General features: G+C 38.5%; 1 protein-coding gene across 1 annotated transcript; it reads right to left on the minus strand.

Moving 5' to 3' along the window:
- Nucleotides 1–1,048: 1,048 nt before the first annotated feature.
- Nucleotides 1,049–21,210, minus strand: AMACR (alpha-methylacyl-CoA racemase). The gene is made up of 5 exons (XM_074932580.1): nucleotides 20,739–21,210; nucleotides 18,293–18,436; nucleotides 15,768–15,928; nucleotides 10,405–10,591; nucleotides 1,049–2,067 (listed from the first exon to the last, which is right to left on the minus strand). The coding sequence occupies exons 1-5, from the start codon at nucleotides 20,986–20,988 to the stop codon at nucleotides 1,658–1,660; spliced, it is 1,152 nt and encodes a 383-aa protein (XP_074788681.1). The 5' UTR covers nucleotides 20,989–21,210; the 3' UTR covers nucleotides 1,049–1,657.
- Nucleotides 21,211–25,482: the final 4,272 nt, after the last annotated feature.

Raw genomic sequence — 25,482 nt, forward strand, 5'->3', positions numbered from 1 at the left:
CAGCGATACCAAGAATCTAGAGCCCTCATCTTTCCTCTTGATCAAACAGGGAAAAAATCTGTAATATGTACCCAGAAAAGGATCTCAGTGCATTTCATGAAGATAAGTGAACCCACCTATTGCCCTAGAGTGTTAGTGGGAGATAAAAAGCTTGACAGATGTCTGTCAAACAGCAACTCCTGAGTATTTTTTTTATCTGCTGCGTGCCCCCCTCAATGCAACCAATTATTTTCTTAGTTTCTGAAAAACAAAGGGTATCAGAATCACTGTGGGTCTTTTTAGACAGTTTTACCTGCCAAGAGAAGGCCTTAAAAGAAATCTGTAGTGACACGGCATAACTGCACCTTTCAGGTTAGCCACCTGAGTGAGGTAGCTGATCCAACCCATGCTGAAGTTAACATGAGTTTTTAAGTTGACTTCACCAATTTTGGAGTCAATGGTGCACTGGAGATTACATTTGACAATGTTTATTGCTCACCAACACAATCAGATACATCTGGGAATAAGCAAATTGTCAAATCTTACTGTTAAGGTGCATAATATTCAGTAATTTACATTAGAGTGATTATTAGCTGGAAATTTAAGATAACTGTTGACTGTTTATCTAATTGGTCAGGACCTACCAGATAATTCTTGCTTCCAGGCAGATGTTTATGTGGTAGAGTGTAAAAGATTTTTTAATACTAATAATGATGACATTCTGGGCATGATATGTGTAAAATGAGCCAAAGTATATCTCAGCTTTGGAAGTCTTTGTAAGCAACAAACTAATCTTCAGCAACGTAAACTAACAAAATTATCAAAAAACCCACCTCCTCATATCAAATTCCTGACATGTCAGACTATAGAAAGCTGTGTTAAGGCCATATAACTAATTCTTTTTAAAAGCATATTTTCTTTTGCCTTGAAGGAGACTGTTTCAAATGATCGCTTAATTTAATTTTGAAGGAAATGAAAACCACCATAGCATAACCATTGTTTAAAACCTGTGCAGCTAAGCTGCCTACCATTTTTCCAAAAAGAGGGGAAAGGATTAATACTTGGCAGCTATTTTAAAATAAGAAATTTTATTCTGAAGTGATTTTCTAGGCAAACTGAAATTCCAAATGTAATATAATCAGGAGACTGCAATTAAGAAAATGTAGTCAGGCTATTAAATAGAATTACTTTATGATAATCATTCTGCAGCAGCACATAAGAAAACAGCATTATTTCGATCATTATTTTAGCATAAGGCAAATGAATTAATATGGTAGGATAGAGAAAAAAATCCCTTCTATATAACTGTATTTTATGAAAAGTATTGCCTTCATGTAATTACAACATCTATTACAAAGCCATTATGTAATTAAGAATGAAAAGAAACAAACATTTCAGAGGATATGATATTTAAAGAAACATTTTGAAGATTTACAGCTGCTTACTAAGCAAACTGTGTACATCTTCAGAACACAATCTTGGTATCATTCTAAACTGCAGGTCATCCAGGTACACAAGTACATAATTTCCACTGTTTTCAATTAAGTTTAAAACTTCAATAACTTACAAAAAATTATTTAAAAGCAGTATCAAGCAAACATTTGTCATATAATTAAATTTTAATGCATAAAAATTTACTCTATCAGCCTGCAATATGTCTGATCTGCATAGTTAGAGATTATAAATTAGCTTTTGGTTTACTGGTTTCTATTATTTTATCAGAATAAAGTTTAGCAATCTCTTGCTTAGTAAATCCATATTCTAGAAGTATCTCTTCTGTGTGTTCTCCTATAAAAGGATCTCTTTTAAATGATGGAACAGCAGGGGTCCTTGATAGAAGAGGAGCAGGTCTAGGACTTATCTCTTCCTGATCATTTTTGATAAAAGAATTTCTTTGTTTGTTATGCTGATGTGAGGCAACTTCATCAAAGGATAAAACAGGGGTCACACAGGCATCAGTACCATCAAATATGCTGCACCACTCAGCTTGTGTCTTCTGCGCAAACGTGGATGCAAATTTTTTCTTCATTTCAGACCACTCAGAGAAACTCAACTGACTGGGAAGTTTATCTGAATCTAGCCCAAGACCTGAAAGGAGAAAAGCAGAGATTAACTATAGTATAGTTTAGATAAATTACCAAGTGCTGTCCACAACTAAGTAAGTTCCTCAAGAAGCTAATATTTTGTAGGCAGTTCAAAACAGCAGAGCACACTAACTGAAAGTCGCTTCAAACTTTATTAGGTTATCTATGAGGAGGGAGCAGAAGAATAATATGTTCTATTACTTGACTGAACCACAACAGCTACAGCCTTTTAACCAAGTACATACAATAAACACTTACTTGTATAAACGTAAGAGCAGCAGCTACCTAAGGATAGCATTTTGTCCTGAGAACATCTTTCTATAACAGGTATTGCATTCTCTACCTGGCAGTAGCAACACAAAAGTCTGCTGAATGGATCTTGGACTACAGCAACATACTTATAGAAGCCAGTAAATCTGCTGGAGCTGGACATTCAGCAGGCTAGAATGTCTGAAGTCCAACATGATCGGGTTATTTCTAGGCCAGTGATGAGAAGATGGTGTGGATGGATACACCCAGGCTTGATGTACATGAGGTAGCTCAGCTGCGGGTGTCTGCAGGCTGACTTGCTTCTCAACTCCCTCCCTCCAAAAGGACTCCAGCAGTGTTTGCTGCCCTCCCTTCTTCAGCACACTTCCCAGATTCCAACTCTCCGCTGCTGCTCTTTTAGAAAAGTGAAGCCCACAGCTAGCTCATAGCTTTTGGAAAACCTAAACCCATAGTGAGTTACACTCACTAACTGCTGAAGAACTGTTCCCAGAAGATCAGTCGCATGGCCCACACAGGTATGCAATACACACATCCCTTCTAAAACACAAGAGCAGAAGATGGACACACAAGCTTTGTACTGAAAATTCCCTGAACTAGGCAAGCCCTAGGTCCTTCTCTTAACTAAGCACCACCTTCCTTCTCACGGGGAAGTTTACATCTCTCCTGTGCAGCCAGTTTCCCATCTCTGTTTCTGTTCTCAAGGATTCTGCTCTCTACACTCCCTACCTTTCCTTTCTTCTACTTCAAGGAGATACAAGAATTGTTATAATTTCTTGTAGGGTTTATCTCAAAAACAATGTAAGAAAAAAGAAAGAGAAAAGGCAATTAAACCCCACTTGCAGAATGAAGATAGTACAAACAGAAGTGGTATACTGAAGGGTCCAAACAGCCACTTCTTGAAATTCAGAAGCATGAATACAGCAGTAAAAATTCAGAAAAAGCAGAGATAAAAAAGAAGTTAATGTGAGAAATTAGAAAGGCTAGAGAGCAATTATCATAATGCTTCACAAACAACAAAAAAAGGGAGCTGCTAAGAGCTCTGCATAAAAGGCAGAGAAAATGTGGAGTTCTGCAAAAATTTAATTTTGAGCATTCTCCCTTTTATCTTTGGATATCTGGTATCAGACTGATGATTTGACTTGCAACTGTTAACAGGCTTGGCTACTAGATGCCTGTTTACAAGTAAAATTAACACAGAACTCCTCTAATCTTTAGGTGTGGATAGGCAGAAAAAACTTTCTGTATCTTCTATTTCTACAGCTTCTTTATCCCTAAGACAAGACATAGCTATTGAAACATAAAGGAGAGAAGAAATTGAGATAATGTCCATTCTTCTGCTCTTTAAGTTCTTTCTTTCTGTTCATAGACTTTACTATTATACACGCACTTCTTGGGGCTCATAGTCTCCCCCAAGTTATCATAACATTTAAGAATGTCACTATCACAAATCCTTAAATAGTAGCTTTGAAAACAAATACATGCTTTGAAATCTTACTTTAGTACTGCAAAGGAAAACACAGAGAAATTGCCAGTCTCCAGACTTAGAAATATCATAGTGCAGTTGTTGATGTTCAGAAGAAACAACACAGTCAGAATAAGCATTGTCATACCTTATGAGAGACTCCTACGAATGTCAGGATAAGAACTGCTACAAGGTAAGCATCAATCCTTATTGAGTTACCAAGTCACATGCACTAAACGTACTAAATCGCTAAACTTACAACCCAGTCTTCATAATCATTTATATCATCCTGAAAAATGATCAGCTGAAGATTACTCATACTGGTTGTGCATTCAAATTAAATAGAAGCTAATAATGCTTTCAAAATTAATTTGATTATTAATCTTCAAAGTACAATATTAAAAGATGAACAATGTTATATAGTTTACTTAAGAACTAGGAGGTTAGTCAAATTTACCTTCCACAGTAAGTAAAGCTAAGTAGCAACACACTATCTGAGGTTCCACCTCAATGCATGAAATCTCGTCAATTGGAAACATTGCTTCGTAAGTATTTATTTGCTTATTAATTATGGTTTGCGTTCCAGTAGCCAGTCCAACATGAACCGAGCTCTACCATTATTATCCCATTACACAATTATATTTGAAGATCATGGCAGATGGAAAGTTGGCTGAACCTAACCATACATGCTCTAGCAAAACAGAACAATATGCAGAACCTGGAATTTAATGTTACATGCTGATTTTCCACTGACCACTGAAGACTTCAACTTTAAATAGCACGAACCGACAACGTTTAAGCACTACAGCTTCTCATTTTCCAGCCTGTGCTAACTGTTTGTGGTATGCAGCAGGAGTGACTGAGTCAACAAGGAAACACTTACACAGCACAGAATTTGGGATACCACAGGATGATAGGTTTCACCCAACATAATCAAAAGCAAAGTATCTTTTATACAGAATATCTGGTAAAGAAATCACAACCTGTTTCCAAGGTTTTTTGCTCAAATTTTCATCTAAAGATTTTTGTTTAGAAAAGCCCAGTAACTCTAGCACAACTCTGAAATTTTTGAAAAATTAAAACCATGTCTCCTCATAATCATACAGCTTTGTCTCCTTTAAATGCTATAGCTTTTTTGACATAAATCTGCATGTCATTTATTAACCCAACCAATTGAAATGTCTATTTCTACAGAACTTCTTAGACAAACTGCAGTAAAATTAGGCACATATTTCAAGAGAGAAAACAGTAAAATTCATTACATAAATGAGCGAAGTTGCTCTGGTATGTTGGAAATAAACAGTATTTCAGCCACACTATTTTAAAAGATCATTTGGGATCCCTAGAAGAGCTTTGTTCAGGATTTGCTTGCTTTAATTTTCTGATTTTTCTTTTCAAAATTACATGTTGATTGCACAGTAATTTTGAAATTATGTTGCCACAACATGACAGAACAGAACCATCTAATATGGGAATCCTTAATTTTGGCCTAAACCACATCCATAAGGTATATGTCATTGCTCTCTCTCTCTCAGTAGAATTCAGCCTCACTCTGAGAGGGAATTGAACTTTAGAATATTCCAAGATAGCAGTGAATTTTCATTAAAGTAACTATGCAAAATCTCTTATCAAAGTTTCCAGAACAAAATCATTTTTTAGAAAGTGGCAGTTCAGTAAAAGATTGACCAGGCTCAGAGTACTACAAGAGCATCGCTGCAAATGCATCCATAGCTGTACACCAAGTTTACATATTTAATTACCACAATTGCAGATGTTTTGGTGCAGCAAGAACCTTATATTCTACAATACTTGTACAGTGTTTAAGGCTTATCACAATTAGTAAATTCAAGGAAAACTTAACATTATGTGTAACAGAGGGTGTCTAAAATGTGATGAGGAAACTGTGCACTTTACATGTCTTAATAACAACCCGGTATTGAATTCAGTACATTAACAGATTTTTAATACAGTACACAATACTCTACAATCACAAAACTGAGAGCCCTGTGGAAATCCTTCATAATGATTAAACTATATTTTTCAAGAGCTTCCTCATTTTTTTCCCTTCTTTTTAAACAGAAGTCACACAATGCAGGAGTATCAAAGTAATATGAAAGGAGTACTATGAAATATATGTTCAGAACTTTAGTGACTGTTAGTGCTTTCTACATCAATGTAAGGCTATACTAAGTTCACCTTATGTAACTGAGTTTAATGGTAACACAGAATCAAAATTTACTGTGTTCTGTATGCCTCTTGTAGCCTGGCTACAACAATACTAAGTATATATTGCTAAAAATCAAGAGAAACCTGCAGAAGCAAATTGCAGGTCAGCTGGAAGACACTCTGTCTCTTTGCTAAAACACTGACACTTAACATTAGAAGCACATGTTTCTTACATGAGATTTTTCATAAGATGCAAAGGCATTTTAGTTATTTATTAGCTGACTTTTGTAGTAATAAAATTAATATAAGCAAGAGGATTACAGCATGTTTGTTAACAGTAAATAGTCTATAGTGAGCCCCAAATACAACTCCTTATACTACAGGTACTACAGCAATTATTTACCATACCTATTTTATACAGCTTCAGTTTCTCATATGACCTTACAAATTCATAATTTGTAGTAAGCGGAAATTTTATTTTCCTTGCTGAGCACAATCTACAAAGCCAACCATCTTCTCAAACTAAGATGCTGTATTTTCTTAAACTTACTTAGTTTCCCTCTGCAGACCCCTTAAGAACCTTCCTCGCAATGTCATTAACCGCACCCTGGTCCAGTAGTGGGTTCTTAATTCTGCAGGGAAACACTGAAGTGAACCAAACCAAAAGAAATTAAGTTTCTCTTCAGCTAACCAGAATTCTGTGACCAGTGACAAATGGTTCAGAAATCATGTCCCTTTCTCAACTCTGCAATCTTTAAATCTCCATATCTTACATCTGCAACAACTGTACCCTAGTGTTCTCATTATAGAGTGGCAAAAGGAACTCACTCTCTAAATATGGACAGAGAGACATAAAGTGACTTGAATATATTTCATATGGAACAGCACCAAATATTTCACCAGCAGAACTGACCAGAATTATGTGAAAAAAAATAGGAAATAAAATTACGGAAATTGTAACTGGAACATAGAATTTTAAAACTACTTCAAAGCAGGGAATTAATGCCTGGAACAGACGACTCAGCCTAAATCAAAGCTCCTCACATCTGTGAAAAAGCAATACAAATCTCACAAGCAGCTTCTTCTTTCCTATAACATTCAAAGGCTTAAATTATGAATTGGATTTCTGAAACAGGTATCCCAGAAAGGAAAAAATCCCTAAGACACAAGAAGGATCTGCTGTTCTAATTTAGTACACTATTGCTTCAGAAAGCTTGAAACCTAACTACTGAAGGGGATAAATATTTCTTATGTGAAAATCTGAGCAATTCATAATATGCACCTAAAATGCAATTAAGAAAGACCACTTATTTTAGATGCAATATCATGAAAAAAATCTTCAGTTCCATCTAATACTTTAAACCACACACTTTTACAAAATAAAGAAAAATAATTGACTGTAAACAAGCAAAGATTGTGATACAATTAAAGGCAAAAAGCAAAATTTCTTTAGAAGACTGTAGTCTGTACATTGGATTTTTTAAATATGACAGAAACAGACTGAAACACAAGCACAGCTGTGACTGCAGTTGTTGTCTATTTACAGACGGGTACACTAGTTCTTTATTGGTGGAATAACTGTTTTTGAAACTTCAGCTGCAATTTTAACAGCCATTTCTGTGCATTGTAACCATAAGGAATACCTTCAAACATGAAAATAAAGTTTTCCAGTGTGGGTGCTCCAATATAGATAGGTAAATTCATAGCTGTTGTTCCAACTTTATGTTCTAAATTTCTGAGAAACAACTAAGAGGAAAACAGAGAATTTTAGCATTTTCCTCAGTAAAGAGTTACCTAAATAAGACAGAGACCAGCCAGTGATCATGTCATATTGCCTGACCTCTGGATTCACTCTAGATAAGCTGGCTGGCTGGTTGAGAGAGGAGTAGTGACAAACAAGACCAGATTCTATTAACTGCAGAATTTGTATAGCTTAAAAATAAGCACTATTCAACTTATCTCTAGAGAAGAACAAAATACTGCAGCCATGAATACTGCAGGCCAGTGTTTGATCACTTTAAGGCAAACATATGGGTATTTGAGTAGGCAGCTTTATCCTTTTCTTGTTTCCTTTTTATTTAATACAGGCATTCTCCCTGAAGACGTGTATTGGAATTCAAAATTCCCAAACTTCCAGAGCAAGGGCTTATATTTTACTTTGATTCAGTTTTATATTTATTTTTGTTCTCCAACTCCATTTCTTGCAAGCAAAAATATCTTAAGGGGTTGGATGAGAATAACATTTCCAAGAAATGCAAAGTATGGAATAATCGACTATGCTTTCTTTTTCACAAATGTGTAGCTTAGACCTGGAGTTCGCAAACAAGTTATTGTCAGAACAGTGAGGGACAAAGTACCAGCTTCTTCAGCCAAAACCATGGCTCTTCCAAACTTGACATCTGATCTCAGGGCAGCACATAATGCTAGACATGTTCCTGAGACTCTCCAGGAACCTGCCTGACACGTTCCATGTATCAGCATGTACCAATCTGGCTATTCTACACAACTGCACAGCCCTTTTTAAACTACATAGAGAAGCAGCCATTTACACCCACAGATGTGCAAGAACTTCAGGAGCACCACAGTTTGCAAAAGAACAGAGCCAAAGTGTATAGAAAAAGATTTCTCTTTGGAATCCTGCTCATAGGCATACCCCACCTTACAACCCTATACCTTCATTTCATTTTACCATACTTCTGAATTTCAAACATTCCTGGAAGTGCAGGCCCTGGCACTGACTGTGCTCTTGTTTGCACCACATAGCTGACTGGGACTGAGCTGGCAGTAATTGGCGGTGATAAGAATCATCACGGTTTAACTCCAGCCAACAACTAAGCATCACACAGCTGCTCACTCAGTCCCGTTCCCGCTGTGGGATGGGGGGGAGAACCGGAAGGGTAAAAGTGAGGAACAAACTCATGGTTTGAAATAAAAACAGTTTAATATTACAAACAATAATAGTAATTTTTAAAACTGTAAGGAAAAGAAGGAAAAAAGTAATAACAAAGAGAGAGGAAAATAAAACTCAAGAAAGACAAGTGATGCAAATGAAAACAACTGCTCACCATCAACCGACTGATGCCCAGCCAGTCTTCAAGCAGTGGTCTCCCTGTCAGCCTCCCCCCCACCCCCATTTATTGCTGAGCATGACATCATATGGTATGGAGTATCCTTTCAGGCAGTTGGGGTCAGCTGTTCTGGCTGTGTCCCCTCCCAGCCTCTTGTGCACCCCCAGCCTAGTCGCTGTCAGGGCAGTGTGAGGAGCACAAAAGTAATGATGTGTAAGCTCTGCTCAGCAATACTTAAAACTATCAACACCATTTTCAGCACAAATCCAAAACACAGCCCCATACAAGCTGCTATGAAGAAACTGAACTCTATCCCAGCTAAAACCAGTACACCTATCGATGCTACAACTCAAAGAATAATCAGTGGGGAGAGACTGAGCAAGAGTATGGAGCTACACCACTACCATCCTCACTTGGCAAAGATTTACCACATGTAAGTAATGCACATACAAAAGTGGTTCATATAATACTGGGTACATCCACCTCATGTATACCCTTCATTGGTACTCCTGCTCATTGAGCAAAACTAAAATTAAACTGAGAATTTTTTATATGCTTCATATTCGGAATAACAGAAAGATAATAAATACCAAATTCTTTTATTATTTTTTTCTATTTTCATAAATTCTGTATGAAAAGCATAATAATCTACCAAAGGAGCACAACAGAATAAATTATTTTTAAATAACCAGTAAGAAGCTAAAAGCACATCTAATCAAAAGCTTGAAGCACACAGATTAAAGGTAGAGAGGCACCTGCAAACTTCTGGTTTAACATCATACAATTATTTTGCATGATCCATTCTAATTTCTCAAATAGGTAAATCATATTTAACAGTCATATTTAAAGAGTCTTCAGTCAAATACAAAAATTACATCCATAGCTTGCCACTAAAAGCTGAAATTGTGTGGTAGAAATTAATTTATAAAGCTGACTTTGCTTCTAGAAAAATTCCATTCTATCAAGAAACATTTAAAAAAAAATATAGCACAAATAACTGAAATTGTTCTGTGCAACACCGAAGAATTAGTTCTTCTTTTTAAAGTATGTTCACAATCCCTTAAAAAAAAGCAGTTTCCAAAAGTAGTTGTTTAGTGCTCCAGCCATATCACAGACTACTATTAACATAACTCCAGAAGAAAACCTGTAATTTAAGGGTATTTTCTGAGGGTAAAGTGAAGAAGGGATGAAAAAGAAAGAATTGCTAGAAGAAGAAAGTAAACTAAACTGCTACACTACTAGACAATTAGTTTCAAGAAGTGTTTGGCTTTTGCAAAGAAATTAACATAGCCAATGTCATGAATCAAAACCAAGTACTGAAGAATTCATTCAGTCATGCTTTGCTGATGTGAAACAACTGCTCCAAGCTACTCACCCTTTATGAACTGTTCATAGAATTGAGGCTCAAGGGCACCAACAGCCATGAATTTTCCATCAGAGGTCTTGTAGGTTTCATAAAAAGGTGCACCACTGTCCAGCAGGTTCTCACCTCGAGGTCTGTTCCAAAGTCCCAAACTTTGTGATTTCCACAGGAAAGAACTTAGGTATGCTACTCCTTCTACCTTGAAGTTTTACAGGAAAAAAAAAAAACAACAAAAAACAGCTTCAGCAAATTACTTGGCACGTTACCTTAATTCTACATGAAACAAAACAGCAAAAAACCACTACCAGTTCTGTCCTTTGTTAAGATTTTTAATAACAAAATCTCTGATAAGCAGTTTTAATTTCTTAAATTTTTCAATTACTGTTTATATAGCATATGTAAAATCATCTAGAATTAAAGAAGGAGCATAAAAGTAAAAATGTAGCTTCAGATGGATAACACATGTTCAATGCACAAAGCTTTACAGTTTAGCAAGTTTATAATAATTGTGAGTTCACAAACACAATGTAAGTAATTTTAAGACAAGCTTCTTAGCTCCATAGAACATTAAGTATCTGACAGCTGTCGAGCCTTCTAAACCTCTGGAAATCAGGATGCCTATACCAGTCCTATATGTGTCAAATTTTTATCTCAACATTAACTTCTTTGAATTTGCAGATTAGAAAATGACTGCTGTTTTTAGAATAAAACTGAAAACAAAGGTTAAAGCTCTCTTATACCATGGGAACTGGGAAGCACATCTCCATCACTAAGTTAAAACAAAAATTCTCCAACTGTCATCACTGACAGGTACATAGACGTAGCAAGGTAATCTCTAAATAGGTAAGTGTCTGATGAATACAGCACTAGAAAACACAATTAATCCTGTTCCAATTTCAACATTAAAATTTTGGCTATGTGGAGTACAGCCAGACGAAAATTCAGTTTCTTCAGCCTTTCAACAATTATCAAGCTTCTACCAGTCTTTCTAAGCAAAATCACATCCTAATTTTGCTCACCAGCAGAATCCATTTTCTTCCAACTGCATTATAAAAACTGTAAGAGAAGATGAGGCAGTAACAGTATATGGTCAGAAACAAGCCAGTAGAAGAGAGAAAAATCTGAGCTGTATCATTTTGAGTATCATTTTGATTCATGCATTTTCAGCTGTGTAAAATAAACCCAATATTGTCTAGAGAGAGAAGCACAGAGACTGTACAAAAATAAAAAGCTACAGAACTTTCATGTGGAAAGGTCTATTAGTTTCTATCTTTCTAAGCAAGAATTTAAAACACACAAATCTTTGCAGTATGCAGTCATGAAGCGTTCTTCATTTAATGTGTATTACTCGGCCTCTTTCTCATATACCCGCCACAAGGACAAGAATATATCTGTCCTGCTTGTCCTATGTTACAGTCAATTAAAGTACCTTCATATGAGAAAATCATGTATACCTTCATTTACATGTTTGCAAAATGACTGCAAGAATATCAAAATAGTGTTTGCTTTACTAATGATCTGATCTTCCACTGTTCATATTAACAAAAATACACAGAAACCATTGGAAGTGAGGATAATAGTATATGTGGATAATATCAGAATAAACTCTAACTGCAAATTAGATTTTGGTGCTGACGGAACTACTTGCAATACCTATGCACAGCGCTACTTCCCCTGGAAACACTTAAAATGGCACATCTGTTTTGGACTAGTATAGGGACTTTAAAAATATCCCTGGCTGCACAACTGGACAGCTACTTTATGCCTGAGACCCACTGCAATTCAGAGGCAAGTGAAAATGTGTCTAACATCTGCACGAAACCTCCAAAGGTCTGCTCAGATAACACTACACACACACTAATGTAGTCACTTTCTTTCAAAACGTGAAAAGGACAACATGAGGAGACTCCACTTAGCCATAATTGCAGAATGATTACAGTAACAGTTATGTGTTTCACTTAATGGCTCCCTCAAGATAAAAGCATCAGCAGACTCTGAAGCAGAACAAGAATCCAGAGGCATTGCCCTGCTGGGTGACCTGTCTGCTCCACGAGTCTTCTGTTCCTTCTGCAGAGTGAAACCGTTCAAACAAAACTGAGAACGAACCCACACCAACCTAATCTTTACCCTCGTGACTGATGAATGCCTCTACAATGTGGGAGTTTTGGTTTTAAATACCTCCAGGCTGAGAAAAACCTGGAAGGCCAGTCTTCCGCTGGACAGCTAAATGCTCTTGCCATGAGACTGTTATGCAAGTGAATCACTACCACCATCTTCTACTGTGGCTGTCTTTTCACAAAGAGTGAGTCATGTTTGGTCAGATGCCTACCATCAGCAGAAGACTCCGTGTCTGACTTTGGAGTGAACCTAAAGTGTGGCCCTGATTCACATGCCTCTATTCCAGTGTGGATGTTCAAGTGTGCCTACTGTATCATATTGCAGTGTCCACTCCACATCCTACTCAGCATGCAGGAACTATATGGCTCACTGTAAGATACCCATGATCCCTACACAGACAGTGAGAAGAGACAGCAACTAACATGAAACAATTCAGACCAGACATTTAATTCTTCTGAGGTAGATACCTGGAAACAAGGCCCTGGTGTCTACTTTTTATGCAGTGCAACAATAACACTGGACACTGTGTACACATGATGCAAATCTAGCCCTTGGCCTGATCCTAATCTCTTCTTGTACCAGTTCAGTTTCACTAACTAGAGGGGTTCCTCATGTGTGTATCACTGATCATAAGAATGCACCCAAAGCATTTTTCAGCTTTCAGTACAGTAATGAGAAATAAAAGATAAATAACAAATTCTTCTATCACAAAAATTTGGATCTCAATTCAGAAGTACTAACCTCAAAGACAAGAAATATTTAATTTTTTTACATTAATTCTGAAAAATAGACATGACAATAAAAGGGAAAAATAAACAAGTGGTCAGTAAACAATCTATGAAGATGAAAACTCAGTATCAGAAATCCTGATGACACAAAGCTGTGAAAAAAGAAATTAATTCTCCCTCTTCTACCATAGAAAATGCCACCACGTGTCAGAGTTGATAACACTGAGACTACCTAAACTGTACAACAACTTAAGTAACAGGGCTATTAAATAAAAAATAATGTTAAAATGAAATGACAGCTGAAATGCTGTGGTATTGTGATTTTAAAAATATCTACCTCCATGAAACAAACTTAGATATAATAACAGGGTCACCAACCCAGTCTATTTAACTGTCTTTGCTGTTGATGATGCATGTATGGTATTCATCAGTTGTCTCACTGGAAGTCTGTTCAGGTGAAAGGAACATAACAAAATAGGCTGTGACACTGGACAATATTACATCTATTTCACAGGACACCAGGAACATCAGCAGGGAACTGTAAATTCCACAATTATAATGAGACAAGAAAAAAACTGGAGAAGTTTTGATGTCTTAAAACCACAAAAACCTGCACACATTCCACTTCCAATGAGCCACAGATCTCAACATGACATTAGCAGACTTACAATGATTCTTCTCATAACAAATTCTTTTAATGACTTAAACCACCGATAGTGAAATAGGGTAATACTCTAAACTTCAATAAATGTCTTTTTGAATATTTGAAGACTTGCCACAATTCTCCACAGTTTCTGCTTCAGAAATATACAAAAATCCTTCAATTTTTCTTTGTAGGTCGTATTTTCAGACTCACATCATTTTTGTGGTGTTTCTCAGATTTCCTCAAATCAGTCATTTTTTTGGAAAGGTGATAGCCAGCATCAGAAACAGTATTTTCCTGAGGCCTTATAAATGTTGAATAGGTTAGAAGAATTACTTCAGAAATTTTGCTGGCTCTATTTCCTGCTTATACATCCTAATACAGTGTGTATGTGTTTTACAACAGCATGATATTGTAGACTCATGTTCAGCTTGTGACTACTACAAACCCCAGGACTGTTTTGTAGTCAATTGTTCTCATACTGCATTTGTGCAGCTAATTGTTTTGCCTAAGAGGACTACAGACCATTGGTCTCCATAAATTTCAGCCAATTTTTTTCATGTCATTTCTCCAACTTGAAAAGGTCATTTTTAATTCTAATCCAAATGTCCAACACACTTGTAGTTCTTCCCACACATATTATCATCTGTCAATTTACTAAACACAATCACTCATCCATTATTCAGCTTATTGGAGAAAACACTGAAAACAAAACAACAATCTGCAGAACTCCATTTGATAAGTTTTTCACTTTGATGATCAACTACTACTAACTATTGTCAGGCTAAAAACATTTTTGCAAATGTTTTTAAAACAGTCAGTTTTGCACTGATCCCACAGAATTTTCATGTAGGACAGTTTTCTAAGAATGTCATGTGAATTTGCCAAAAACTTTCTCAAGTCAAGAGAGCTAACATCTCTTGCTATTCTTCTGTCTTCAAGACCTCTTCAACAAAGGGATTTTCTTCAATATATTTTTTTTCAATTTATATTCATTTTATATTATTTCAATTATACTGATATATGTATTTCAAGATATATTTAATTTGTATATATAAAAATGTATATACATATAAATGTATAAATATATATTTATATACACTTTTATATATTCAATTATACATATATTACAATATTTATCAAATTTATATTAGTTCAAATGATAGCCTTCACTGTACCACGACACCTTGAAGGGAGGTTCCATTTTAACTGCAATGCTCTTTAAAAGCTAAAACGGAGAGATAGAGAGAAAAAAACCCACTTGTATATAATACAGGTTTCACAGATAAATGCAAACATACATTTTTCCTCTGGAAGTGGGTGGCCTTGCAGTGAAAAAATCCATATTAAGCTCATTTAGTCTTTCATTTATTTTATGGTACATTAATGCAAACTCTTGGAATCCACCGCAATTATTCAAGGGCACAGTGCTTCTAATAAGACATGACCTGTCACAAATTCATAAGCAGATGTATCTTGAATAAAGCTAACGCAATTCTTCATTTTATTAGGATCCTCATGTTTGCTGCTATGCATGATGTTAATTATTTATTAGATAACCTACTTCATACACCAGGCTTACTCATCAAATATATGCAGCTAATATTTTGTGAAGAAGGCAACTGGTAAAAGGAAAGAGAGGGAATGGCACAGGGGGAAAGCCATATGTCCCATGTCAGAAGGATGTTATGGCAACAGGGATATGCAAAAACTGCTTGAACATGAAGTAATAGCTATTTTATGTATTACTTACTTTCCCTTGACCAAGTTATCAATTTTAAATCTTACGAAAAGCTCCTATTTCCTCCATTTTACACACTGAGACTGGGAAAGTAACCCAAACAAGCAAACCTAAGAAACCCCACCTACCTTTAGACCAAACTTACCATACTTGCATCAATGACCTGGCCTTTGCCAGATCTGGTACGTTCATAAAGTGCTGTAACAATGCCGAATGCGCACATGACACCTCCACCAGCAAAATCCGCCAGAAGATTTAAGGGTGCATAAGGATTTTCATCTTTTCTACCCAGCTTGGATAGCACTCCTGACAGTAGAGCAAACAAAGCAAACCTAAGTATAAAATTAATTATAAACATTCATTTCTACATTTCTACAATTAAAGTTTCATTCTTTTCAAACAAGGGATAAAGCAAACTTCTACTAACAGTTTTCTGTCTCTAGTTGGCTGTATCTTAGCAAATATTTACTCTTTAATTCACAAAAAGATAGAATATATGAGATCTTACCAGTGAAGATGCATTTAAAGAGATTAATAAAAGTCTCACAGATAAACCATTGATAATTTAGCTATACAGGGACAAATTTAATTAAAAAAAAAATTCTAACAAAGGATTTCACACCAAAAACTAGACTTCTGTCCTATCCTCCCTCTTCAAAAACCTTTCGGAAAAAAAAACTTAGTGTATAAGAAGAATGTGTGAATAACACTGAAAGATTACCTCTGATTGCATACAACAGACACGGGGAACCTATGTTCATGCCAGCAATTATGTTGAAAGAGAACAGAGCAAAGGCTAAGCCAGTTTACTTCAGAAAGAGCTTTGCACCTGTTAGCATTTCTCTGCCATCCTGAACAACCTCTTTACTGTCACCTTACTCTCTGTAGTTCCCTCATAGCTATTCCCTTCGGGCAGGCAAGAAACTCCGCAGTATAATCATATTTCTCCTATGCCTGTAGTCTAAGATCTGAGACTTGAAGCATACATGGTCAAAATTTCCTGAGAACTGCATGACTCTGATGGCCTGTTTAGTTAGCTAATGGTCTAATGCAATTACTTTCTAAGTTCAAGCATCTGAGTGCACAGTGTGAGTAAGTTTCCAGACCCTGTAGTGCTAGCATAAAGCCCTGTTCCTGACTGAAATCTCACTTTTAACAGCCTAAAGGCAGATTAACATATTAACTTGTATCTGGAGTTTCCCATGAAAGTGACTTTAGTTAAAGAAAAAAGGCAATGCTCATCAGGAAAATTCTCAGAATATGAGATCTCATTTTGAGGAATGATACCTCCCTAACACCTTGTCCTGTATGTTTTAAATAAGGAGAAAAACTTGACCTGTGAAATTTCAAGCAAAATGATTTAAGGAAGATAGCACTAACCAAAATACTACCAATTAAATCGGCTCCAGAGAAAAAAACACTTCTTTTTGTGAACAGAAGTACTACAATCTAAGGTAGAGATGGACTATACTGTTTCTGTACCAATGCTTTCCCTATGCTAATAAAAAATAAAAAACTTTTAAATCATCTGGATATGAAGTCAAAAGTGTTTCAAACAAGGCACTCTTCTCTTTTTTGTATTTTGACAATCTTACATAATGAGAGAAGACTGAACCCATCCCTGAAGAAACTTAATTCCACAACACAATGACCCCCATAGTAAGTGGTACCAGATCCCCCCATTTGCAGTGCCTCTGCTCTGGCCCTTTGCTGGGACTAAAAGAAATGCTGTGTCCAGCGGGAAGACAAGAAGCTTTGGGACACTTCTGCACCTCCCTTGCAGGTTCAGAGAAGCAGCAGAAGCAGTGTGAACAGCAGTAGCTGGGCCATGCATGACACGGACTGTTATCACCAGAGTTGGGTAATTTCGTTATTGTTTGTTACTACATAGTTGTAGAATTGTGACACTTAAAACCAGCATACTGTCTACAACACCTTAAGGAAACAGCATTACCACTTTATTTTAAGCCTGCTTTCCTTTTGGTTGGTATCAATGGAGAGATATTTGCAGCGGAAAAGCACAAGAGCTCAAATGGCTTAGGCTGCCTAGTTTTTCTTCACTCAAAAAAAGCTGCTCACAGACATGCAAAATAATGTGTAGACCTTTTGGGATTATGAACATAAGGTTTTCCAGAGAGAGGCCCTGAAGAAAGACAGAAATACATGAAAACTTCAGTCCTCTCTTCAAAGAGAAAAACTTCATTCAGATAAAATAGTACAATGGAAGGAAAATACTGTGTAGCCTGAGAAGACAATGCTGATCCAGTCTAACAGCTCACTACTGCTGCCAAAATGAAAAACCCATGCAGTCCATGTTCCTCCTTTCCTATTCTGACTTTTTATGTTCGTCGGATCCCTTAATGGACTGCTTCACCTCAATAACACGGCAGAAAAACATCCTTATTTCTCCTGGCCAGTTTTTGACTTGTGAGGGAGCTAACAGAGGGGTTAAGGAAGCACCAGAGCTGACTTAAGAGAAAGGAGCAGGGAGAAGCACACAGAAGGAGAGGAAAACCCTCCTTTCACAGAGTCTCTTCAGATCTGCTCAGCTATTTCATCAGACTGCACCCCAGGTAACTTGAGCTATCTGCAAATAACCTTTCAATTAATTCTTGAGTCTTGATTTAAGTGGGGAAAAAACCTTATTTGACAGGAAATTCAACAGCCTACCTGACAAAGCCAAATAATTGATGTCATGACCTGCAGACTTGGCATGTTTTCCAGACTGGCCAAATCCAGTAAGTCTAGCATAGATGAGTCTGGGATTCTCCTGCAGAAGGACATCTGGACCAAGTCCCAGTTTTTCCATGACACCTTAAAAAGACAAAGACACAGAATGCTAATTCACATTTATTTTTAATAAGATTCAAAATATATATATGATTCAAAGTTAAATTATACAACAGAACTGAATTGCAATTTATTAATATATTGTAATTCAGGATCTATATTACAGTGCGAAAAGCCAGAATGTTAGAAATTACCAACATACTGCATGCACTTTGAATACAAGCCAATTAAGTGGAAATAAAGTTTTAAGGTCCCTTCTTTTTCAGCTTTTCTTCCAGTTTTACTTCCCCAAAAGACTGCCAGACAGCTTGCTGTAATCCCTGTACTGCTGAATGGGACAGAAAGCTACCAAAGGCTTGGGGGAGGAAAAAAAAAACAAAAGAAAGCAAACTCTTCTGGATTCCAAATTAAAGTGACCTGCAATTGCTTCAGTTTTTCACTAGAATATTCTTTCCTCACCATTATTAGTCTCGCAGTACCCCATGTGTTCCTCTGTCCTTTAACTCACTGATGCAAATGGATCATGCCACTACTCCACAACAGATCTGCAACAACTGCACAGAAGAAAATGGGTTCTTTTGTAATGCAGAGAATAAGGAACTTTTAGACATCAGTGAAATGTAGGTTGGTCAGCATGGGTTTATAGCAATCAAGGCCAAAATTTTGATCTTGCAGTTCTAAAATAGTGGTTTCTAAAAGAAGAAAATTCAAGTTGCAGATAAATTATGGATTTTTATTGGGTCAGTGGAGCTTGATTAAACTATGCCCTACAGTCTATACTGGCACTGCAGGGAGACACATTCTGGAGGGGAATGGGTAATGCAATTTCAACGGCTATTCTGCCCCAGAATCTATTACCGCAACTCGTTTCATGGACTAGTCCATACTATTACTAAACCTTCAAATTCCTAAGATCTATTTCTATCGTGTTACTTACTGGGCAGTGGCAAGTGATTAATGCCATGAAGAAAGCAGTGAAATTTGATAAAGAGCAAGAATTTCAAAAGGACAAGTGAAAACTGGGTGCCAAATAACCCTGGCATCACAGTCATTGTTGGAAGGTCAATGGTACATGCGTGTTCAGAGAAACTCTGCTGCCACTTGGGCTTTCATCTTCTCACTGGTTCACACCAGCTTCATGCTGGATCACAGATTTTCATAGTTCAGTTACAGGCCCATAAAACCTGGTGTTTACTTACAAGATTACCTGCCTTTCCATACTTTAAAAAAAAAGAAAAAAGTGCTTTTAAAACTAAAGAAAATGGAAATTTCTATGATATGAAAAAAAAAAACCAACAAACTAAATAAGAAACTAGCTACAATGAAGAATGGAATTTAATGTCTTAGTTTTGTTTGCACAGCTTCTGAGGAACAAAACAAAAAACTCTTCAGGTAAAAAACATGACAATCATAAAACTGTTTTCAGAATGAAAAAGCATTATCTGTGACACAGAATATGTAACTTGTTTGTGATGTGTGTTGTTTAACTGCTACAGCCTTCTATTTCTAAAACTGACTGCAGGAACCCCTAAACACTTCAGCTAGCTCCTCACTGAGGCATGATCATAGAATCACAGAATGGTTTGGGTTGGAAGAGACCTGTACAGGTCATCTAGTCCAACCGCCCTGCAATGAGTGGAGACATCTTCAACCAGATATGGTTGCTCAGCACCCTGTCCAACCTGGCCTTCTTGACCGTCTTCACAACAGAACTGCATCCTCAAGGAACAGGAGGGATAATGAAACAGCCTGTGCGTGAGCACCAGATGACTGCCTGTGTATGGTTTATGAACAAAGACAGCATGTTAGATCTGTCGTCTTCAGAAAAATCGTAAGTTCTGAGACTTAGACCAACACTCTGCTACATCTTACGCAGATGCCAACTTTACAAATGTGAGCTGAATTACATCAGCAAGCCTGAAAAATCACTGCAGGACTGACGCCCAAGCTCGTGCATGAGTCCTCAGCTCAGACATCTGCTGCTGCCATCCAGAACTATTTGTTCAGCGTCTCAGTCAGTGGAACAAAGTCCCGGCTGAGCACCTTCCACGGCTTCTCCTTCCCTGTGGTGCTGCCGGGCTGCTGAATTTTACAAACTCCGGTCAGCGCCACAGCACTTCTCACCCAGTCACACGAAGTAACACGACGCTGTTCTGTTCCCACCTTGTGCATTACAAGAAGTCACAGCGTGACCCGAGCCCCCTCAGCACCGCACCCCACGGCCCCCTGACCGCCACCCCCCGACCTCCGGCGCACACCACACAACCTCCCTGAGGCTGCCCCCGCGCCCCGACACCGCCGAACCGCCGGCCGGCCGCCGCCTCACCGTGGCGGAAGGGCTCGAGCAGCACGTCCGCGCCGCGGCACAGCCGCCTCAGCACCGCGGCGCCCACGGGTCGCTTCAGGTCGAGCGACATGGAGCGCTTGCCGCGGGCCTGCACGTTGGTGGCCACGGCGGACTGGAGTATCCGGTCCACCCGCACCACCCGGGCCCCGAAGTCGGCGAGGATCATGCCGCAGAGCGGCGCCGGCGCCAGGCCGGCCAGCTCCAGCACCCGCACCCCGCTCAGCGCCATGGCCGCCGCCTGCCGAGCGCCGAGGTATCGACCCGCGCCGATATATCATCGGTCACGGCCGACGCACGAACGGTTCCGGTGACGCGCTCCGCGCCCGGAGGTGCCCCCGCAGGAGCGGGCGGCCCCGCGCACGCCTCTGCGCTTTTCCGTGGCCGCGGTCCCCGCGGCCTGACGGGGCTCGTGTGGCTCCGCGCCTGCCGAAGCGGCCTGCGCTCCCTCCCGGTTCTCGGCCCCGTCTCCTGAGCGCGGCCTGGTACGTCTTACGCCGAGGGTCGCCCCGGTGCCCCTCCGCATGGCGCTTTAGTCAGGAGATGGCCGTTCTCTCGCTGCCGGGCGTCGGGCAGGCAGCAAAGTATGTGAAAATCGGCAGCTAGTTTGCGGAAAACCTCCCCAGTACCAGCCGTCCTCTTTTACAGGGTGGCTGACAGCAATGCCGGTTGTGCAGCCTGTGCTGGGGCTGCCACGGGCGGTCCAAACCTGCACACACATCTGCCTTTCTGGGTCACATTCTTGGATATTCGCAGAAGAGCTGATTAAAACGGCTTTTTGGCACCAGATGTGCCTTTAAACTGGGCTATCTGGATCTGTTGCTCCTGCTACAGCAGCTGTAGCCTCTCCTGAAGGGGCAAAGCCTGCAGCTGCAGTAGCAACATCTTGAACAGTCTCTGATCAATCTGATCAGGACAGAGCTGGAACAGCAGCTTGTGGAAAGTATGCCACGGGGATTTTAAATAAATACAAACTTTAATCAAGATCTGGATGCTTGCAGCACACCCGTGCAGAGCCATCAGCTCAGTGGTGCCACAAAGGGAAGATTGTCACAATGGAGGCCATCAGCCCGGCAGCCTTCTGCCTGGCCAGCAGTGTGGTGGAGCTTTGGCCAGAAATGGCTCCAGTTTCCCCTGCGCTGAGCACAGGGGGTTGTGTTTGGTTAAATCAAACGAGGTTTAATAAAGATCGCATTCATGCAGAGTTGCTCTTTTAATGCAGCCTGCCAGAAAAGCAGCCATGTTTGACTGGAGGCCATGGTCGTCTTGTTTTTGTTTAGGCTGCTCACAGGAACAGACATCCATCCAGAAGAGGTGATGAAACAGGCATTGGATTAACACAGTTTTTCGAACTTAACAGTATTTCAGGTTACCAGGTAGGAGACAGCAAAGAGGCCCTTAAAATCAATTCCATGCTCATTTTATTTATTTCTTTAAATTAGTTGGACCACAAAAATGTGTAAAGGCTGCAAATATGAATGCAGAATTTGTTCTAACTGTGCAATAACAAACAGAAGAGGTCTGTTGCCAGAATACCCCTTTATTTTCCAGGTCCTGGTCCTGTAATGCAGGCGCTGATTGAATCCACTGCTATACTGCCAGCCACAAGAAACGGCAGAGATAAAAATAAGTGCATTTTCATTCAAATGAAGCTAGCTTGTTTTATTTATCCACCTCCCTTAGAGACACTATTCTATATAAAGGTTTATTTCCACAGACATCGTCATGTTACTGGGACACTGCAGTTCTTTAAATTATTTTCAGTTTCATTTGTCTCCTCTAACTTTTGAGTCTTGGAGTTTGTGTTGAATAGGAACAAGCAATTTCTGTTGTGTCACCTACTTTCATTTCCCCGGATGCTGTTTGTTTTATCATATCCAAATAACCATGATCACACACTGGATAAGGTCTGGATTTTGCTATGGTTTAATTGTGCAGCACTTTGCACCTGCTTTTTTTGTTGTCATTAACCATGACAATGGGTACTCTGTGGCAGAAACATTCAGGTCAGGACCTTATTAAATTATTTCAGTTTCAGGGATGTGAGGGGAGCATTTTGTGAGCATTAAATCCACTTTGAAAAATTGGATTTTAACAAACTAAGAAATAAACAGGCATGAGAGATAAACAAATCAATTAACCAAGGCATGCAGTGCTTATCTATGCAATACCATTTAATACTCATCATCAATGCACAGCAGCAAATAGGTGGCTGTATGAATTCACTACAGAGGCGACAGGTGTAGGAAAGGAGTTTGTTTTCAGATTAAAACCCCAGTGTGGGTAGCACGACACTGGGCTGAGTTTCACGCCTTATCAGACTGCTTTTGTGAGCTTTATTGAATTATGTCTGTGAGTCACTTTCTGTGTCATCCTGTCAAATGTATATAATTCCTATACTGAAATTAGTGTATTCTACAGTGTTCAAAAAATTATATATACTGTGTGTTACATCATCGTATCTTGCAGAGGTACAGGCAATTCTGGTACAGGTTGGCTACCCTGCATGCCAGACTTTTACAATTTGTATCAGATATGTTGTTAACAATTACTCTTACTTTTCAGTCCTTTGGAAAAAAACTAAGGTGGGAGTGTGAAGTTGTAGCTGTACACAAAACCTTGATTCTCCCCTTTCAAATGTATATTGTTTATAATTTAGTCCATCTTAATACATGGTTAAAGAGATACTAGTATCAGTACAGTTTTTATTGGCTTTGCTAAATGGAAAAGCAAGAATTGCTCTTATCTGTTTTAATATTTCAAATCTTGATAATTATAAATGCCTAAAAATGCAAACAGTAGGTCACTACTTAGGGTGAAACTTCTCTAGTCACTTCAAACGTATCATCATTAACCTTAAACTAAGAACTTTAAACATTCTCATGAAATTTATGGTGATATTTTTGTGTGCCAAGTTTATCAAAGCTTTCAAGCATGGGTGCTTTATCCCAAAGCCTGCATTTATGCCTTACCCGAGTAGGAGCTGTGCTCCATGCATAACACTTCTTGATATCCACAGAGACCACTTGGGTGATACTCCAAATTTCTGACATCATATTGTCTGCTGTTGTGACACACTATCTCTTGTACAAAGCACTTGTCAAATGCCGCAGCTTAATCTCTGCAGTTTCAACAGATTGTTCAGTTTGGAGCTTCTCTTTGCCTTTCTTTGTTTCTCTGCTTCTGTGTGAGTGTGAATTCACATATTATTGCTCACTCTCATAAGTGTACATCCCACCAGACACCAGCAAAAAGTGCCAAAGTGGATCTATCCTGAGATCAGTAGTAGATGTGAATTCATGCTGCTTGAGAATCTGGCTCTATCTGAGATTATGAATTATAGATTGAGTTAGTGAAAGCTCAGTTTCATCCACAGAAAGCAACTGCATAAACTACCTTGTGCTACCTCATTAAAATCTACACATCCTAGAAAAAATGCTGTTTGTGAGTTGTTTAGTCCAGTCACTGGGGTGATGATCTTGCCTTGCTGCAGTAAACAGGCTTTGCCACAAACTTTCACAGAGTCAGAAATTTGCCCTCTAATACTCTACTAAAGTAGAACAAATTACTGATGCCTGTGGTGGTGGTTTCTGTACTTTGGTCATTTACCCTTGTACCTGAACCATCTCCTCTGAGTCACAGTCTGTGGTATTACTGTGCTTTCATGATTTAGATTAAGAGACTGGCAATTAGCTAATCTTTATATTGGCTAATCAGTAGAAAGTAAATATTTTCCTGGGTGTTTATTATTAACTACTGTTGTAGGGACTGCAGACTCTAGACCAGGGTTATTCACAGATTATGTTTGCCTGGATACTGAGCTTCAGCTCTGTGCTGGGCACCACTCATACTACTGCTTGCAATCATGCCCTAAACTTACTGCCAGCGAGCCATTCCTGCTGGACAGTGTTGTCTACTACATTCATTAAAGTCGGTTTCTCCTGCATTGCTAGTGCTTTGGATTGATAAGCCTTTGTTTTTATGAACTGCTTCCATCACCTTGCCCATGCACCCTTCATTTGCGCCTTAGCTGTGGCATACCTACTTCATGTTATTTATTTTGTGTGCCTTTGGTAATTTTAGAAAACAATCGTGGACCATTCTGAGAAGCAAGTAGTATTGGAGGGAAGAGAGCATTGATCTGAAGTGATGCAGTATCTTAAAGATTTTATTCAAAACACACACTTCTACTCTTCTCTAGTTTAAAAGATGAACAGGAGACAAATAAAATTCCATACAACACTTTCAGGTGCAGACCAATACTTTTCACATGACAGGGTGGCACAAACACTGGATTCCCATCTCCTGGCCTGAAGTTCCAGTCCTTACAGTCTTCCTTGACTCTCATCAACTTTAGTATGCTGCAAGAGTCTGGAGTGTTTTTCTTTCAAATAATTACTAAGATTGAAAAATGGAAGCTCTTAAAAACAGAAAATTCTAAAATTAAGGTTGATGCTGTGAATTTAATTCCACTGTTCTTTCTTACATATTAGTATGCTCTATCTTCTGTAGTAACTACTTCATTTGGATGAAGTTACTGAATGAAGCTGTTCTATATTCATCTCTTGCTATCACATTCCAGTATATGGCCCATGCCTTATTCAACAAGCATCATATAATTGCTGCTGGATGAGGCTAAGGAGTAGCATGTGGCTAGATGATGAGACACATTCACAGGAAACAGGAACTGAGATGTCAAAGATGATTTTAACATGGGTATTTCCAT

This window comes from Athene noctua, chromosome Z (genome assembly GCF_965140245.1).
Source record: "Athene noctua chromosome Z, bAthNoc1.hap1.1, whole genome shotgun sequence".
NCBI classification, from domain to species: domain Eukaryota; kingdom Metazoa; phylum Chordata; class Aves; order Strigiformes; family Strigidae; genus Athene; species Athene noctua.